The following is a 19,295-nucleotide window of genomic DNA, read 5'->3' as shown; positions in this document are numbered from 1 at the left end:
TACACATCTCCTCTCTCGAAAGTGGCTCTAGTAGAGCCATTCCGTCTTATCCCTCTAGAATCTCCACTTCTAGATTTTCCCTTTCCCTAAACATATTAGGGTTCCCACCTCTTCAATGGCCGCCGGTATTTTCCTTTACTTCAGATGACACCGGATTGGGTTTGACTTCAAGCAATTTCTTCAATATGTCATCTACCATGGCAAACCTTACATCCATCTTTTCATGGACGGATACAAACTGATAAGATCAGAAATCTTCTCTTCAAAATCTACTTTAGTTGATCTAATTCTCTCTCCAAAACTTTCACTTTTCTTCCAGCCATTAGTTCCCTTAAATCAGTGCTTTGATACCAATTTGAAATAAAACAGCCACCAATAGCGCAGAACTTTGCTGAATTCAGCAAAACGGTATAGATTTTTGCAAGATCTGTAGAGAAATAAGAGTGAAAATCACTTAAATTTCAGCAATAGAAGAAAAATAGCAAACCGATACAATGAATCATCAATTGGAGAGGAAGATTCAACTCTCCAAATCTCTAGCAAAAGCTTGGAGCCTAAAAGAAAAACACAAGATCTCAAATTCAGCCTCCAAATTCAAGATAAACCTAACCCTAACCAAAAGGAAATTACTTAAATCTAAATACAATTAATTAATCCCTAAATAGCTACCAATTTTGAATTTTCCCACCTAAATCTTTGCTCCAATCAATGAGTAGGCCCAACCCTTGTTCCACCCCCCTCCTTTGGGCCCGCCTCCTGTAGAAGGGAACCAGTCCAGGATGGACATATTCAGCCGGACCAGCCGGTCTAACAAATTCCTAAATTAATAGTACTCCTGCTCTCCAAAGAAAGGAGTAGGTAAGTCCAAATCCTTCCCCAAGTACTGTACAATCTTAAAGATAATTAACGACCCTCATTAAGAGAGAGAGAGAGACTATACTCAACACAATGATAACAAGTGTACAAATGATATGATGAATGCCACAGTTTATACAGAAAGCTATCTTCAATGTAATCTAGCAAATTGCTCAAACTGTATGTGAACACGTGATTAACTATTAAACACATCAACAAATCCAACAGATTAAACTTTTAATATGAACAAAAAATGAACCTGTTTTTCTAAAGGACTGTTTGGCACTTTTCCAGCATTCATCTGTGGAGGTTCACTGACTCGAAGAGGGGGGGCATCAAAACCCAATATATCTCTCACTGGACGTACCATTGGAGGACTTGATATATATACACCCTTCTGGTGATCAGACACTCCAGGCTTCGGTAATCCTTCTGAAATTCGGTTTTCAAAATATTTTGGACTTTGATTTTCATTTCCAGCTTTATCATCTCGGCGTATTTCATCCCTCATCTCAAAATGGCTAGAACTTCTATAATCAGCTTGAACGTAGCTAGGGCTTCTTGTCTCATAGCTAGAGCGAGAGTTTCTATCATCATTCGTTCCAGCAGAACCAGGCATTTCACCATATCGACCTTCATATGGATCATAATAAGGTGGACTCCGTGAACCACTACGACCAGTGTTGGAGCTTCGGTTGTCATCATAATCCTCTCGTTCACCCTGTAGATTAAATGCAGATTTGGCTTCTTAAAATGAAATCAAAAGCTGAAAATAAATTAATAAAATAATTGATTCCACATTTCATAAAGAGACGCATTTTATAGAAAGGATCATATATTATAAGTAAATATAACCACCTTCACATTATTAGGGCCACCAATACTTTTCCCACCAGCATATCTCCTCTCAACGTAAACATGCTTAATGAAATCTCTGAGCCTGTCAAGATGGCTGATACCAAATACTAGATTAATTTTCACTTGCTGAGGAGGCAAGAGATCAATAGTAGAGATCAAAAACAACCTGCTGTCTGGATAAGAGTGTCGCTGAGGGTCCCACTCCTTGAAAAAAATTTCCCTAGCACGCTGTATGGAAGAAACTTTCTAGTAAATAAAAAACAGGCTGTTTCCAACAGAGAACAGCTTCAGAGTATCAAATATGAATGAATAAGATTACCTCATTTCCCCCTTCTTGCAGCGCACTAACCTCCTGGGATGTAAATTTGGCCATGGATATTGATTTTACTCGGTGAGTAAACTCTCGACTAAGAACAAAGATTCAATTAGTATAGAAACCAATACAATTTTCAAACATTTTGGTTTGCCAGTTATTCAAAAGTGCATCATCAAGACTAATCAAACACATCATCATCAATATTAGAAATCAATGTCAACATAAAGTAATTTGACATATGATATTGTAACAGAAATTTCTGATGAAGATTTTCAAATTTGTAAAGAAAGTGAGATGCTTACTGTAACCCACTGCAGTTTGTACAGATGAAAGTCCAGAAATTTGTGCAAACATATTGTGGGCCCTATTTGCAGAATTCAGTAAGAATCTTTTAACCTTCCCAAAAATAAACCATTTCACAAGATCATAAGATAGCTCAACTTAATAACAAAAAAATAGCATATGTATAACAGCCTAAAGAGAAAAAAAACGCAAAACAAGGAAATGTTTTATTTAGCTGCACAAAACGATGAAATGCAGCTAAAACAATTAAAGTACACTATGCATATTTGTCAATAATTTCCCCGCAGATGGCATCTAAAACAATCAAAACAATTCCAAAAAAAGTTTTCAGAATTAATACTAGCTGCTAATTTCAAAACTAATTATAAACTAGGAAGTACTGAAATTTGGCGATAGTGTAACAAAATTTTAATATTGGCAATTGCTGGTAATTTCTAAAACAGCTATATTATATCACCTAATAGAGATAGTTAGAATAAATAAACTAACAAAATCCATGGCTTCATGCGAACATGCTTATGTCTAATACCAAACTCAAACATATCTAAAAACAAAGAAGGTTGTTGTTTCATCACGAAGAGCCTGACTACCAACCAAATCTGTTCGTGTACACCAGTGGGCAAAAAGAAGAAAAGAAGAAAATTAGGACAAGGAAGAATTGGAGTTGAGAAGGTCTCAAGGAGCAGAAACTTAAACTAAGAGCTCATGCATAGGCAAGATGTTAAAGGTTCTATACGATAAGAATTTATAAAGAGTAATGACGCGGACATAAATTCTGATTTTTTTACTTTAACAAAAGAATTTGAGTTGTTTTCTGTTTTTAGATATCATTCATTTTCAAGGTTGTTTATGTCAAATCCAATTAAAATTTCTAGCAATTTGCTAAAAGTTTATTAGTATAATGTAATTTTTCCATTTATAAACATGAAAAAGAAAATATTGAAGCTTCACACTCAACCGGCAGCATCGGAGGCAAGAGGACCGGTTGGTAGCCAAGGAAGTGGAAAGAACCCTAATATCGGCACAATGGGGGATGATCGAGAGGTAGAAATTCTGGGCGACAGGGAAAATATGCAATCTCTTGAATTGATAACCAGGAGGAAAATTTGTGAAGGATAGGGCATACGAAATTGGTAGGAAGAAACAAGGAGGGTTGATTTTGAGGAAAATGATATCTATGAAAGGAGGATTGGTGGGAGGGAACAATGGAGAGATAATAACAATCCCAACATGGGAGGACCCGAAGGTGGAAGAGGAATTTGGGGAGTGAGAAAGCTAAGGATACCGATTTTTTGAAAGGGAATATGCTCATGGGTGGATCTATAAGGTGGAGAGGTACTTTGCTATGAATAGGCTGATAGAGGAGAGACTCATGGAAGCAACTTTTTGTTTGGAAGGGAAGGATTTGTCTTGGTATCAGTGGAGAGACATAACAGATCCAATCCGATCGTGGAGGGAGTTCAAAGATAAATTATAAGAACATTTTCGAACGAGACGGGAAAGAGAATTCTACGAGTAGTTCTTTGCTCTAGTTCAGGAAGGGGTGTTGGAGAATTTTTGTATCCTCAAACGGATTGCATATTTTATAATCGGGCACGGCATAAGAATACGATATATTACCCCGGAGAGTAAAAATACTATTTTCTTATGGGCTCAATAATAAAATTTACAATTATTTAACAGAGATTCCCCCACTCGATGTTTGGTCGAGCGGGGTTTATTTATTTCTGGGTTACAGACATCCCATAGGGGCAAGCCCCTATGGTTAATTACATCTCAAGTTTGATTTGGGAAAACTTTTGATTAAACTAGTGGTTTTGCTTTTTTTTAAAGTCATTTTAGACATTGGCTAAAATTTGTTGTGTTTTGAAGTCCATGAAAATCTTAGCAAAAGGATTTGGCCTTTAGGAATTTCAAGGAGTGGATCAACTTAGGATTAGATTTTGGGAACAAAAGTCAAAGGAGGTGAAGTAGAACCACTTGATTCTGAGAAGAAACTCAGAGGTGCCCAAACTATCCTATGTTAGGCTTTACATTTTTGAATCTAAATTTGGTTCAAGTTGATATTTTAATTAGAAGATTGAGGCTTACATCCCAACAACACTTGTTGGAGGAATTGCCCGAAGGAATGAGGGCTTATAGGGTGATTTGGAATCAACCCATGCCTCGGACCCTAAGACTAAGGTGATGACTACCGACAGGTAGTTCCTCGAACCTAGATCTAACGAGTACAAAGAGGGACTTACAAGCTACACCTCACAAGCGGCATAACCCGCCCGACCTCTGGATTTATTGTCCGGCCTGGAAGAGACTACCAGCTAAACTCCTCCTAATCGTTTTTAAAACCATGTTATTCGGTCTCAATGCAAATGTAGAGAGGTAGGGTTGTTTTTTGTTTAGAAGGTAGGTCTTATAGCTTGGCTTTGAGGCCAAGATGCCTAAGTATGTGTGTATGCAAATACTGACTCACAAAGAAAAAGACTTTTGTTATCTAATCCTTATATGGAGGCATTCTATATGCAACATGCTTGGGCTATGCATAATTATTTTAAGCTTTTGGAAAACTTGACCCTTTAAAAGAGAGCCATGTAAATTTTCTTTTGTTAGAAAACCTTGAAGCCTAATTTTATTTTAGGTTGCTTACATTTTAAAGGGGTAGAAAACTTAATTTTTATCCTAAGAGCCTAACGTAGTCAAGTCCAGGCCACGCCCACAGAAACAAAAGAAGAAACCTAGGAAAGACATGCAGTTCTATTGCACACCCAGTAAACAAACAACGCATGATTTTATTTATAAACAAAGTGCAGGAAATGTAAATACAGTCCAATTTATTACAACCAGATTTGGCAGCTGAGTTGTCTGCCATTATACAACCCAGTTAAATTAATTACATACTCTACTTGTGGGGATCTTCAAGCTTTAACCTTCAAGGAGGTCTTTGGGCTTCATCTCCAAAATGGTACTTTCTCCCTTGATCTTCCTTGCTTTCTGATCCAAACCCCACAAGTTTCACACCCTAGATCTAATCAAATATATTGTGTAAAAAGAAAAAGACTCAAATCTGCAAAACATAGTCAGGCAGCAGTTTATATAACAGAAATATGATCATCTCAAAATTGGCCTAACACTTAGAGTGCTAAGTGCTAGGCCCCCTGCTTCTACCCTATTGGCCACATCTTTGAGGGGGGTTTTAAGCAGTACTTTTCATGCAAGCAGTTTATTATTATTTATGAGCGCCCCCCTTTTAGATATGGCCACCTGCACAGAAAAGCATTTATATTTTTCTACACTAACCACTTAAGGGCAAGTGCCCACAACGCAGACAATCCAAAAGTCAATCACTCCACAATATCAATCACATGCGCACACAAAGAAAAATCCTAATCCTAGCATGCCTGAGGGGTTGTGCATCTAAGTGTGTGAGGTCTGTGTGGTATGTCACACTAAGGATCCTTCTAGAGTTTGGGTCTAAGGAAGGAGTGTCCAACATGTAACTTTTGGGCCACATGTTGAGGAAAATTCTCCTTAGCTTTTGGAGCTAAGAAGAGGAGGTAGGAATCTAACGTTTAGCTTTTGAGCTAAATGTTGGAGGGCTCTCTCTAGCTTTTGGAGCTAAAGAGATGAGAAGTCTCCTACAACTTTGGAGTTGGAGGAGGATTGGGAGAAAATGCAACTTTTGGGTTGCAAATTCATGAAGGTCTTTGGACATTTTGACGTCCAAAGAGAGAATTGCCCCCTTCCAACTTGAGTTTGGAAGGGCAAAAGGAAATAGGACTTGAATCCTAAGCTTGGGGTGAATTTACTTGTTGTTTTTGGTTCAACAAGTAAGATAATTTGGGACAAAATTGGATCACTCAATATAGGTTGAGTGAAAGTGGCTTCATACAACTTTTGTGTTGTAAGAAAAGTGAAAGAACCTATGGCTTTGAGCTAAGGTAAGGAATTCCTTAAGACTTTTGGAGTCTATAGGAGTGAAAGAGGGTTTGTAACTTTAATGCTACAAATCAAGAAGGTGCTTCCTTGAATTTTTATATTCAAGGAGGTGGAGTTTCATTTTCTTAACTTGGGTTAAGATAAATGAAGGAAACTTGGTGGTTACCTCCAATTTAGATTTGTAGGAAGGGGAGGAAATGCAACTTGAAGGTTGCAAAGTGAAAGATTTTCCTTGAGTGTTTCATGTTCCTTTGAACATTTGATGTTCAAAGAAAGAGACTCACATTCACTTAATTTAGGCTAAGTGAATGTAGAGATTTCCTACACGTTTTGTTTGGTGGAAGAAAGGAATGTGCAAACTTGGAGGTTGCAACTCATGAATATCATTAAACTCTTGGTGTTCAAAGGGGGATTCATCCTCCCAACTTGGGTTTGAGAGGGTGAAGATAGGTTTAGATACTATCCTACAATCTTAGCTTGTAGGAAAGGGAAGAGTGAAATGTAACTTAGAAGTTGCAAATCATAGAAATCCTTTGAACATTTGGTGCTCAAAAGAGATTGGTACATTCTCCTAATTTTGAGTTTTAGGAGGGTGAGATGATTTTCCCTACAACTTTTGGGTTGTAGAAAAAGGGAAAACATGTGCAATTTATAGATTCCACATTCCTAAGAATTCATTAGGCTTTTAGGTGCCCAAAGAAAAGGATTCACTCACCTAACATGGTTTAGGAGAATGAGGGGGATTAGATATTTTCTTACAATTTTGAGTCGTAGGAGGAAGGGATTAGGATTTGAATCCTAAGGCCGAGAAATCATTTATTGGTTTGGTGTTCCAATGAACAAATGGTTTGATAGATTTCCTACAACTTAGGGGTTGAAGAAAGGCTAACATTAACTTGTTGATTTTGTACCAACAAACAAGAGGAGTAAAGAACCTAAGATTTGGTCCTAAAGTTAAAAGACATGCAATGATACTTTAGAATATCTTGCATGAGAAGAAATATGTTGGTTTCTTATGTTCCAACACAAGGGTTGATAGTTTAGAGTTTGGTTCCAAACTACAAAGATTCATGTGTGAGGGAGCATTTAGAGCCTTGGATAGTCTCTAAATACAACACATGAGTGAATTATTTGCTGATTAGGTGCTTCAACAAACTAGGTGGGAGGACTTGGAAGTTGGTTACAAGTTAGAAAGAATTTATGCGATGACATATTTGAAGCTTGAGGTGCTCCAAATATTATTGCATAAGAGATGCAACTTGTAATTTTTGGACTACAAATTAAGATGGTCATCTACCTATATAGGTTAGGCAAATGAGATAGGCTAGATTTAGAATCTTAAGCCTAAGAGGGGAATTCTTTCATTGATCTTAGTCTCAAAATAAAAGAAAAGGAGAGCTTAGATTTTTTGGCTCTAAGCTACAAGATTTTCATATAATGATAGGTTGGAATTTTAGAGAATTCCAAATCATTATGTATGAAGGGCTTTTTGTTATTAGCAAATGAACGGGGGAACTAGGGTTTGATCCCAAAGTCCACTAGTGCTCTTTAATTTCTTTAGAGGTGATTTAGAGAGCATCAAGCAAGAGAACCATTTGTTTGTTTTCTTGTTTCAACCAAAGGAATGACGAGGACCTAGAATTTGATTTTCTAAGTTTGGAAGACTCATCTGGTGGTACACTAGAAGGTTTGAGGGACTTCAACTTACCTCACATGAGAGGATGCTTGTTGGTTTTGGGGATCCAACAAGAGATGTAAGAAAACTTGGATTTTGGCTCCAAGTTTCTAAAGCTTGTAACATGATGCATAAAGGATTTTTTTTTAATGAAATCCATAATGCAAAGCACGACGAAGGTTGATGATAACTCCTAAGATATGCTACGAGTTAAAAGACAAAACATTTGGAGCATTGAGGACGCCCCAAAAGTCATGCAATGATATATGTTTGGGGCCTTGAGAAGGTCCCAACTACCCTGCATTTGGAGAGATGAATTGCTCGTGGATTTTGTATCCACAAGCAAAGAGAGTTGGACTTAGGATTTTTTTTTTTGGATCCTAGGTTAATATTGTTCATGTAATAGAAAATTGGCGCTTTGAGGTGCTCCAAATTTCCATACACGAGGAAGGGAAGACTACTAAAGATCTTCCAACTCAATGAAAAGGTCCCCAAATCAGTTTTGGCATGATTTGGGTAAGAAGGATTGGGTGGACTTGCTCCTACGACTCTTCTAGAAAAACAACACATGGTGTCATCTAAGGGATCTAAAGATATAGGATGGAATGCCGTTAAAATTCCTATGGATAGGCTCTAAGAATTAGTTTTCTAGAGTCTAAGGGGAGCCTAGGGGTGAAGGCTTTCGATTGTCTTTTCGAAAGCTTCACCAAGTGTCTAAGTTATGTGTTAACGCCCTTAACCGTCAACTTACAAACTACACTAAACATGTCCAACAAACTTCCAATATATGATGGGGTGCAATCTATAAGCTCCTTGAAGCCATAGGCCACCCCATCTTTGCTTTGCAAAGCATCCATAAATTTGGTGGGCATATTCATGGTTTTGCAAATTGTAGGTACAAGGACCATAGCCAATGACATAGCGATCACTCAAAGACAACAACTCATATAAGCTTAATTTAGCATTTATGAAATAAAAGCGCAATAACAAGAGAGATTTCGCTTTCTACATAAATTTAGAGAAGTTCAAGGATGTGTTCCAATCAACCCTTTAGTTGTAGGATTTGCAACATGAGTCAAAAATGCTCATGGGCGATCCCACAACTATATAAAAAAGGAATGATTGAAAAACATGCTTAAACATCTAGTGAATCTAGAGGGAATCATATATGTCACGGCGGTGTAAACCTATCACATGCATACTAATTTTGTCATAACATGCAAGTTTTAAGGGCAAGTTAACGCATGCCACACTTAAACAAGAGACCTTGCATTCCTATACTTTATTGGACATCGAAAGAGCCACTAAACCTAGGATTTGGTTGTAGGTGACGGTTCTAAACATGACATGGATATTATTTGCATGCAAAAATAGGGACGTTGAACACAAGTTCAACGCCCCATCGCCACGCCGCTATCTTTTTAGCTCTCATATGAGAGAAAATCATGGAAAATTACTTGATTTCAATGATTTAAATAAGTGGACAGTGGAGATAGGATTTTAGGAGAGCAAAAATTGAAGTTTTTAAGGACCTATGGCTTGGAGGCGTCAACCACACAACAATTGGCCATGGGGGGACCCTAGGTTTCACTAAGTTTCAAAGGTATACCTTCCCCGGTTTGTCCTAGCGCTCCAAATTCCTGTCCAAGCTGCTGTCCAAGCTCCAATCCAAGTTCTAACTGTTGTCCAAGCTCCGCTCCAAGCTCCAAGTCGCTGTCCAAGACGCTCCGGAACTCGCCGCTGCTGTCCAAGGCGTTTTGAAGGCCCCAAATCGCTGTTTGGGAGATTTAGGAACCTTCGCTTGCTGTTTGGAAGTCTCCAACTGCCTTTTTTGTCGCCTCAAAGTCGCCGGAGTCGAAAGAAGGAGGATGAGAAACCACTGCAGTGAAAATAGAGCCTCTCTTGCGTCGATCCAGGCGGAGTCGAGGCGGTCGGGTCACCCAGGTCAGGCGAAAGAAGGAGCCGAACCTCCTGACAGGCTTGGCCGAGGCTCTGGGTGAGCTCAGACGAGGCCGGTGCACGCGAGAGGGAGGCCGGACGGGACTTCCGCACAGAGAGGAGGCTGGACGGGGCTCTCACACGCGGGATAGAACTCCGTTTCCCCTGCTGCTCTCCCGCTCTCCTCTTCACTCTATCAGGGACAGACGAACAGAACCAAGCACGAAGGAGTCTAATCTCCTTCCCCACTCTCTCGTTCGTTCTCTTAGGGACGCCTGCAGGGAGCCGCCCAAATGTCGCTTCTCCTCGCCTCGTTCCGTGTAATAAGGGAAAATCTACTTGAGTAGATTTTCTGCCCAATTGAATTGAAATTGGGTGGGATTTGTGATCCAATCTCAGCCCTAGATTAAAAAAAATCTGATTTTAGAAATCAAATCAGTTTATGATCTCATTAGTTATGGATGAAATTGAGCTCGAGTCGAACCCGACTTGGATCAATTTGGGTCCGATCGAGTCAAAATTGTGAAATTGAGCTCGAATCGGCGCCGAATGGTGTCGAATTGTGTCGAATTGTGCTTGACGATGCTCGACGGGGTTTGATTTAAATTGATTTGATTTTAATTAAATTAAATTGGATTTAATTTAATTAAATTGAGGCTCAATTCGGATCAATTTTGCCTCGACGATGATCGATTGAGTTGATTGAGCGCGATCGAGCCTAGTCGGGGTCGAGTCGATGCGAAAATATTCGTCAACAAGGGGCAGTGATAGATTATCGAGAGAGGTTTGAATACCTTTCTGGCAAATTGGGGAGGCTATCCGAGACAGCGTTGGAGGAAAATTTCATGAAGGGGCTTAAGACAGAGATCAGGGCCGCTGTCGATTATTGAGGCCACGAGGGTTGGGGGAGGCTGTTGAGCTAGCCCAGATGGTGGAGGACAAAAACTCACTAGAGAAAAGAACTAAGAGCAGCATTTCAGGAGCTTCATATCATATGACGACTACTTTTTTGTCACCAAAGATACAACTTGTGGCCGTTTAGAGAGTACCCATGGATAGAGGATTGGGAGCGGGAGCACGGCCTAAGGGAAATTTCAAACTGCTGATTGAGGCAAAGGTTCGGAGAAGCAGGCTTAGGGAATTGTGTTTCTATTGTGATGAGAACATTGCACTAAGCCAGTGCTGCAAGGATAGTTCGCTAAAGGTACTTATAGTTTATGACGAGGCAAAGGAGGAGACTATAGAGGAGGAGGTTGAGGAGTATTCGCACCTAAATGTGGTGAAGGTCTCCCTGAACACAAGGGTGAATTTTACTTCAAATCACACCATGAAGGTGAGGGGACAGATAGGAAAAGAATCAGTGGTAGTTCTAGTGGATAGTAAGGCGACCCGCAATTTTATCTCCAACCAAGTGGTGGATCAGTTATGGCTGAAGATGGTCGACACAGGCTATTTTGGGGTGATAATGAAAATGGCGAAGGTGAAGAAGAGTAGAGGAATCTGCCCAAGACTGATAATGACACTCCAAGAAATCCAAATGAGGAAGGATTTCCTTCTATTGGAGTTAGGAAGTACATATGTAATTTTGGGCATAAAGTAGTTGCAGACCATGGGGGAGACAAGGTGAAATAGAAGGCATTGACTATGGAATTCATGGTGAAGGGAGGAAGGTGAGGATAGGGGGGATCTTAGTCGATCCAAACCTGGGTTTCTCTTAAAATCATGGTGAGGGCAATTCATGGTAAAGGAGTGGACAAGCTCAAAAAGAGGATGTATAAAGATGCCATAGCAGGTTCTATAGTCCAAATTTGAAAACTGGATTCACTATAAAAGGATTGCTACGAAACTCATGTTCGCTGCAAAAAGAAAAATATGTGATCAAATTCTTCATGGTATCACAATGTTCTTAAGGATTGTCGCTTTGTTGAACTAATAGTAGACAATGTATTGATGCTTTTTAGTTTGGGGGATACTAAAGCTAAAAGCAAGGGATCACCAGAGAAGTTGTTTCTGCTTCTAGACACATGTATGAAATAATGCGTAAGCTTCATTCTAAGATTGAAAAGATATTTGAAGGAAAAACTTGTTCGGAGATGAGGGATGCTGCTCATAATCTTTCAGTGCTCTTAGCCCAAGAAACATTTGGTGATTTTAAGGAAAAAAGTGGAAGAAGAAGAAACAAAAACTGATACGATAGATGGAATTGTGCACCCTCTGACGAGTGACGACCTATGTAATTAACAATGTAAAGTTTTCATTTAACTATCAATCAACTTTAAAGCCATTTTTTGATGAGTTCAAAAAGGTGGAAGAAGATTCAACTTCCCAACTATTGCCTATTATAATGCGAATTACGCAAGCTCTTCAAAGTAACTGGACAGTTAATCTAAGCAATATAAGGATCCTTAGTTGACTTATCTATTTATTATGAATAACATCTACTACATGGTTAGATACATTCGAATATCAGAGGCAAAGAATTTATTGGGTGATGATAGGATTCAGATGCATAGAAGAATTGTGCAGCAAAATACAAATTAATACAAACAGGCAGCTTGGGAAAAGATTCTGCATTCTCTTTCTGTTTAAGGCAAAAGTTCTTAAAAACAAAAGACCATAGTTCAAAAAAGAAATGAAAAGTTATATCCAAAGTATTATTGACCTTATGAGGTGGTGAATAGGATTGGTACCATAACGAATCATTTGCAGCTACCCCCTAATTCCATCATACACCAGGTGTTCCATTTGTCCCAGCTAAGGAAAGTTATTGGAGACCACAATCCATTAGCGACACTATCGATGAACTTTACTGAAGAAATGGAGGTAATCCAGAAGCTAAGAAAGGAGTTGCAGGAGTTAGAGAAGTGTTGATTTAATGGAAGGATTTGCCCGAATATAAAACAACATGGGAACCATACCTCATGATTCAACAATAGTTTCCTTCATTCCACCTTGAGGACAAGGTGGTTTTTTGGGAGGAAATAATAATGGACCGGCAAAGCCAGTGGACCCCCACTAGCAGACGTGGCGAACAAGGAAAGATGATGATCCAAAGGGGAATAAATCCACCTTTAATTACTTACCATAGGAAACCAATATTGGGAAGGAATTATGAAAGTTTATTTAGGGAATGGGTGGCTGATTTGAATTCAAATTTATGAGGGAATTATAAAAGATTTATTTAAGGAAAGGGGGCAAATTTGAATTGAGATTTGGAAGGAATTCAGAAATATTTATTTATGGAAAGGGGGTTGTTTTGAATTGAGATTTGGGACGGAATTACGGAGGCTTCAATAGGGCTAATTATGTGGTTTAATATTCATCATGTGATTGCGTTTTTGTTGTTGTCTTCTTTGGAGTTATTACTAGCGGCGCCTAGGGTTTGTGGAGAGCCGATCTACCTCCCGAACATGGTTTAAAATTGCGCAATATGAGGCTCGCCTTGAGGCCCGCCTTTGCGCAATTCCAGTAAAAAATGCCTCAATGCTTACGCCTCGAGTTTTTTTTATGAGGCTTGCGCCTCAAATTGGTTGAGGCCCGTATTGAGGCCCGCCTCGCCACACTGGCATGAGGCTTACGCCTCTCGCTATATATATTAAAACTTACTTAAATCTTGAAGTAAATGCCCCACATTGGACTCTATAGAAGAGGAGGAAGGGGAGAGAGCAGTTCACCATAATGATGATTCAAATGAAGAACCCCTTAGTTATGACAGTATTGATGACTTATGAGTTCTTATGTGATATATCATTGCTATTTATTTTTGGAAATCGGAATTATATGTTAATGAAAAGAATACTGGGATTTCGGAAAGATAGAATTTTGAGTTGAACTATATTTCATGTTGTCTTATTATTGAGATATTTTGATTTCACTTCATATCTTATGCTTTTTTATGTTTTATATTATTCACTCATTAGTATATAACAAATTTATCATTTTATATTTACGCAATCTTTTGATTTTGAGGCTTACGCGTCAAAACGCCTTGAGGCTTGCGCCTTGCCTCACGAATGAAAAACGCCTCAATACCCGAATACGCAATTTTAAACATTGCTTCCGAATAGTAGATCAACTTGTATCTTGGTTTGTTGTGCTGAAATAAGAATCTTTCTCACTGATTTTTTTCCCAATTTTCTCTTCGTTAATGTTGTTTTTGTTGTTTGGAGTTCGAATACCTATCATAATGTAAAGCATTTTTTATAGCATATATCAATTTTTATATTAGGTGTAGAAACTCTTCTCTTCAACTACGTCAAATTTTGATCAGAAGTGACACATTAAACCTTTTCAAGCTATGAAGCAGGGACACAAGGATAGGGTGAACGAACAAGACAACGAAACATATTGTAAAAAGTAGGACACTACATGTCAAGACACAACATTCAATTTTCTAATATATTAATATAAAAATAAACAATTTTTAGTATTTTTTAAGCTTCACAAGGTGAAGTATAATATCATATGCATATTTCCTTAAGAAAAAAACTTAACAATAACAAAAGAAAAACAAATATTCTTGATGATACAAAAATGTTTTATGACATAAACAGTGTCAATGACGCTACAATAATAGTATTCATTAATCCCTTCATATGTTGCATATATAGCCAATCATGGTTTAAACCTGTGCTCATTAAAACACTATTTTTTTTCCAGCTGGTAAATTTTCTTGGTTAGGGAAGCAGTGAGCCATTTGTTCTTGAACTATATACCCTGGTTTTAATGGTGGTTTTGTGAATAGGATATGCTTCTTGGACAAGAGTTAGTGCATGTATGGAGTTGAAGTAGCTAATGTTTTGTTCAATTTTGGTACATCTTAATGATGTGTATTATCACAAAAAAAAAAAGTTTTAAAACTGTGCAATACGAGGCATGAAAATTCGCCATAAGGATTACGCCTTCTTGGGTGCTATGTTAGGCCTAAACCTCAGATAATGTGAGGCATACAGCAGTTTTGATGATGTATGTACAATTCAAAGATAAGATATATATTTTTTAAAAACATCAATATAATAAATAAAATTAGTGAAATACTTCTACTTACCCAAACAATCTTTATACCTCGTGTAAGCATTCAATGTCACAGGATAGCCATTACTTGTGCACCTCATGCAAACCCTTATTTGGTCCATCTCCTTCCAAATCACCGCCACCACCTCCTCCTCCTTGCAAAGTCTATTCGTTCTCCACAAAGAACTCTTACTTTGATGTTTATATAACAGTTCTTACTTGGCAAGTTTATGTCAGGATGTTAATTTGCTATTTGATACTTCGTACAATTTATTACTTGTTATTATGTAAGGAAGTTACAATATTGCTCTTTGATATGTTAATTAAGTTAGGATATTAATATCTAACTTCTTCATGCTATGATGTGTGTGCAATACTTCTTACTTCATAAAATTAGTTGATTTTAAGGCTTAGGCTTCGCCTCACACAAAAAAAATAAAATGAGCAATTTTAAACCTTGTAGCCAATATCAATATTGCTTACAAAATATCAAAAACCTCCATAAAAATAAATAGTAATGCCCTCTTTAAAATAAACAAACAAAATATGACCATGTCAGCATGGCAACTTGGACTTAACATATTGAATGCCATGATCATCATAAACACTAGCCCCATGCCCACTTAAATAAAATCTTAACCTATCTCTAGAAAAAACACAATTTTTAAAGAAAACCCTTCAAGAAAAAGATTAGCAACTTCAAATATTCCAATGTCATCCATCATAGTTAATGTATTCCCACTAATATCTCATTACTTAGTCTCTCCATCTATATTTTCAAAGCTTCACTTAGATAAAGGATGAAGATTAGTAGCCACAAATACTAAATCTTCACCTCATCAAGGGTTGATCTTGTTTCTCTCAAGTGAATTGATAAAAAAAAGTATGTACTATAATTTATTTTGCACAAGAAGAGTAAAATTGTTGAAATACTAATTTAAAAGTCAAACTTTGCATTCATGATGAACTAGCACCATAAATAATTCAACAAGCATTTCCATCCATAGCCTTTAGAAGCAATGGAGTCATGATCAACAAAACATCACTAAATTCAAAAAAGTTGGCAAACTCTAAATTAACCATTGATCTATCTTCAATATTAAAAGAAAAATCAAGTATTAATTTCTCTCATTTGATATTTTTATACTCATAAATGCCTTCACAAGTGTTTAACAAGTGGCTACCGGGACACGACAAGAATACTCGCCCTCATGACGGGTCCATTTCGAGAACTATACTTGAACTGTCAGAGGGACCACCCGTGAAGATCAACAAGCAACTTGTTTGAGCCTACTACAAACTTGCCTTATACAAGGCAAATCGAAGATTCCTCATTAAACTACCACTCAGCACTACCTCAATCGATCGTTCTCCCATAGCATTCAAACTTGCCCAACTCAGCTATAGGGAAGTGCCTATTCAAAGACCTCACATCATTCAATTAATGTTGACCAACATAAAGCCCTCATTCCCACTACATCTCCTCAAGGCTGCCCAAAATCTTCTAGACAAATCATCGACCACTATTGACCTCTTATTGAGACTCACTTTTAGACTCACTTGAAGCCAACTCGCTACCATTAAACTAGCCCAAAGAGAGTTCGCCCAAGGCCCATTAACTTCACCCTCCTCCAGCCTATCATGAGGCAACATATGTCAAGATTAGCATGCAGCGCTGTACAGGTATTCTACGTGGCTTGTAATTTTACTTTTTCTTTGTATTGCCTTTCTAGTAGCCTTTAGAATCCTATAAATGAGAGGTGATGAGGAACATTAGAGGACCTCGTGAAATTTCTCTTTCATCGATGGTTGACAATCTACCAATTTGAGACCTATAGCTCTTTGTCTCCGCTCTCTCTTTGCACTCTCCATTCTTTCATATAGGTTTCAGCTCATCACCTGCTAGTGAAGGCGGGTATCTTCGACAAACAAATTCGAATTCAATAATATCTTCATGTCTTTATAAGATGCAACACAAATGAGAGCTTAACTTTGCCAAGCATGATTGTAACACATACTAAAATAATGCATTTAAAAATGAAATTAATAATTTTGAAATAAGACAAGCTAAGTCAATGAAAATTTTAAATGTTAACTTAGATTAAGGGAGCTAAGCAATGAAGAAAAGTGTATATTACCTTATAAAAGGAAGAGTACTCACTATCTCTCTTTCTTTCATGCTAAAATAAGATATCTTTCACCTTTTTTATCATAGAATAACCCCACATGTCATACACAATATTATGCTAAAGCTTATCTATATCTAAGTTTTAAGAATTATCCGTTGAAGCTTTGCTCTAGCAAGCAGATACACTTTTAGGAATACAGAATTACAGATCAATTTAAAACAATATCAAAAAATACAATAAAGCGAGATGTATTGTAATAATAATCCACAAGTTCATATCAAGAGCTTTCACCTCGAGTTTCCCTTTCTCACTCACGCTCTATGAGGGGCTTTAGCGGAGAGAGATCTTTAGCAAACTAAATGATGCCACTAGGAGGGTGATGACGCAGATGGTCTTGATCCACAAGAGAGTAGCCGGAGAAGCAAACACAGGTGGACATCTGATAAGTTGCCACTTTCCAGATGATCATTATTCGTCAATCGTTTCAGCGAGATGAAATAGTATATGATCTACGTATTCTTCGACAAATTTCCAATCGGGATCAAAGAAGGGCGATTGAAGGATGTCGATTTACCCTTGAGAATTGTACACCAATCCGTGATCGACTTCAGGATCGGCCATCCAAGAACATGGGAGTATTTATGGTTGTGAACCTTGGAGGAGCCGTCAGTGAGTGAAAGGAGGAGGGGTGGCGGATTGGGGTGCTCAAGTGGAGGAGGGATCGGCTAGGGTTAGGAGGGGTTAGGGCTTTCGGGAGGAGGAGGGGATGGTTGGGTTAGGAGGGCTTGGGTTCTTTTAATTACCAAGGAAGGTAATTAATTAAACGAGTTAATGGAGGGGACGAAATTTAGAATTCAATTCAAATTCCAAATTGGGTCAAGGGAGGGGTCGGCGGTATGTATGAGAAAGGAAGGGATTGGAGGGAGATTCAATGCTTCCGAATTCATGATATCAAATTAGAAATCAATTCAAGTGATCAAATCTAATTTAAATTTAAATTAGATCTTAATTTAGGTACTTTCCTAATTTAGATGAGTTAAATTAGAAAAGTATTTGAGAATTCAAATTTGAATTTCAAATAGGATTAAAGTCTTTCCAAAATCAACTTAGCTAATTTAGGCAAGCAATAATGATGATTGAATTCATCATCAAGGGGATCTAAAGAGGGGTCCGGCGGCTAGGATTCGGGTTGGGTGAAGATGGGTTGGGTTTGGGAGGGTAGGCCGGCACTATGGTAGGAGAAGGGAGAGGGACCGACGGGTGAGGGGAAGGGGAGGTCGGATGGTGGTCGACGGGTGGATCTCAGGGAGGGTATGGTCAGCGGCTTGGTACAAAGGGGGGATGGATTTGGTCGACGGTTAGAACAAGGGAGAAGTCGGACCACGAACCAGGAGCACCTCCACGTCCGGTGGGTATTGCTTTTCCCACACTTGGGACTTCACCACTCAGGAAATCACAAGCTCGAGAGAAAGAAATTCTGAAATCTTCTTAAGCAATCATTAAAAACCCAATACAAAGTTTATGGCCTCTATATATAGACCTCCACAAAGAAGAAAACTTAAAGACAAATATGTCCTCCGAGCTACAACTCACTAAACTCCTTCATAGGGGTACAAAGGTCAACTAAAACAAATAATAATAATAATAATATTAATACAATAACATAAAATAACACATAAATAGATGCTCCTTATCATTGTCGTCGATCTGCGAAGTCTCCTGTAATAGACGCGCTGGAATCTTCTACTGATGTCCTCATCACATTAACTATTTTATAAACTTATACAGGATTTTTCCTTCACAAACTTGGATTTACATAATCTTCATGATGCACGCTCCACCTATCAGTAATCATCATAGTCTACAATTCTAATTTTAATGATTGTTGATGCAAAAAGAGTCTATATTATAACTAATATCTTTAACTTCACAAATTCATTGAAAATTTATAATCTCATCAAGTGATTGATAATAAAGGTCTTTATAAAAGTTGCATCTCCAGCAATGTCCCTGAACTAACTACATTGTTCAAAAGTGATTTTATTATCTTCTATTTTAATAGCATAAATATTCTTCAATGCAACATTCAATTTGTGAACATCAAAAGGAATCCAAAAAAATATGAGTATTAAGTCTCAATCAATATTTCTGCAATGGTATAAACTTCAAAATAGTCCCATGACAATTCATATATAATCAATTTCGTCTCAGAATATCACATTTGGACAATTTATAATACAAACAATGAGAATATAGAGATATACTTCAACCATGA

The 19,295-nt window shown here is 37.9% G+C and overlaps 1 protein-coding gene across 6 annotated transcripts in view; it reads right to left on the bottom strand.

The window, feature by feature from the left end:
• Positions 1–19,295, bottom strand: part of LOC110102405 (ADP-ribosylation factor GTPase-activating protein AGD5-like) — a 34,719-nt gene that overhangs the window by 9,464 nt on the left and 5,960 nt on the right. For 5 of the 6 annotated variants that reach the window (XM_028699895.1, XM_028699896.1, XM_028699897.1 and 2 more), the window contains exons 3-7: positions 2,332–2,393; positions 2,033–2,120; positions 1,880–1,941; positions 1,714–1,807; positions 1,115–1,576 (exon numbers count right to left, since the gene is read on the bottom strand). In XM_028699895.1, the coding sequence (XP_028555728.1) occupies positions 1,115–1,576; positions 1,714–1,807; positions 1,880–1,941; positions 2,033–2,120; positions 2,332–2,393 (768 nt within the window). Of the gene's footprint in view, positions 1–1,114; positions 1,577–1,713; positions 1,808–1,879; positions 1,942–2,032; positions 2,121–2,331; positions 2,426–19,295 lie in introns of all 6 variants that reach the window. The other variant, XM_028699899.1, reaches the window with a different exon arrangement.

The sequence above is a fragment of the Dendrobium catenatum genome, unplaced genomic scaffold (assembly GCF_001605985.2).
Source record: "Dendrobium catenatum unplaced genomic scaffold, ASM160598v2 fragScaff_scaffold_1409, whole genome shotgun sequence".
Classification (NCBI taxonomy): Eukaryota; Viridiplantae; Streptophyta; class Magnoliopsida; order Asparagales; family Orchidaceae; genus Dendrobium; species Dendrobium catenatum.
Note: the sequence above shows the minus strand (reverse complement) of the source record. Positions and strands in the feature narration are given on the sequence as shown.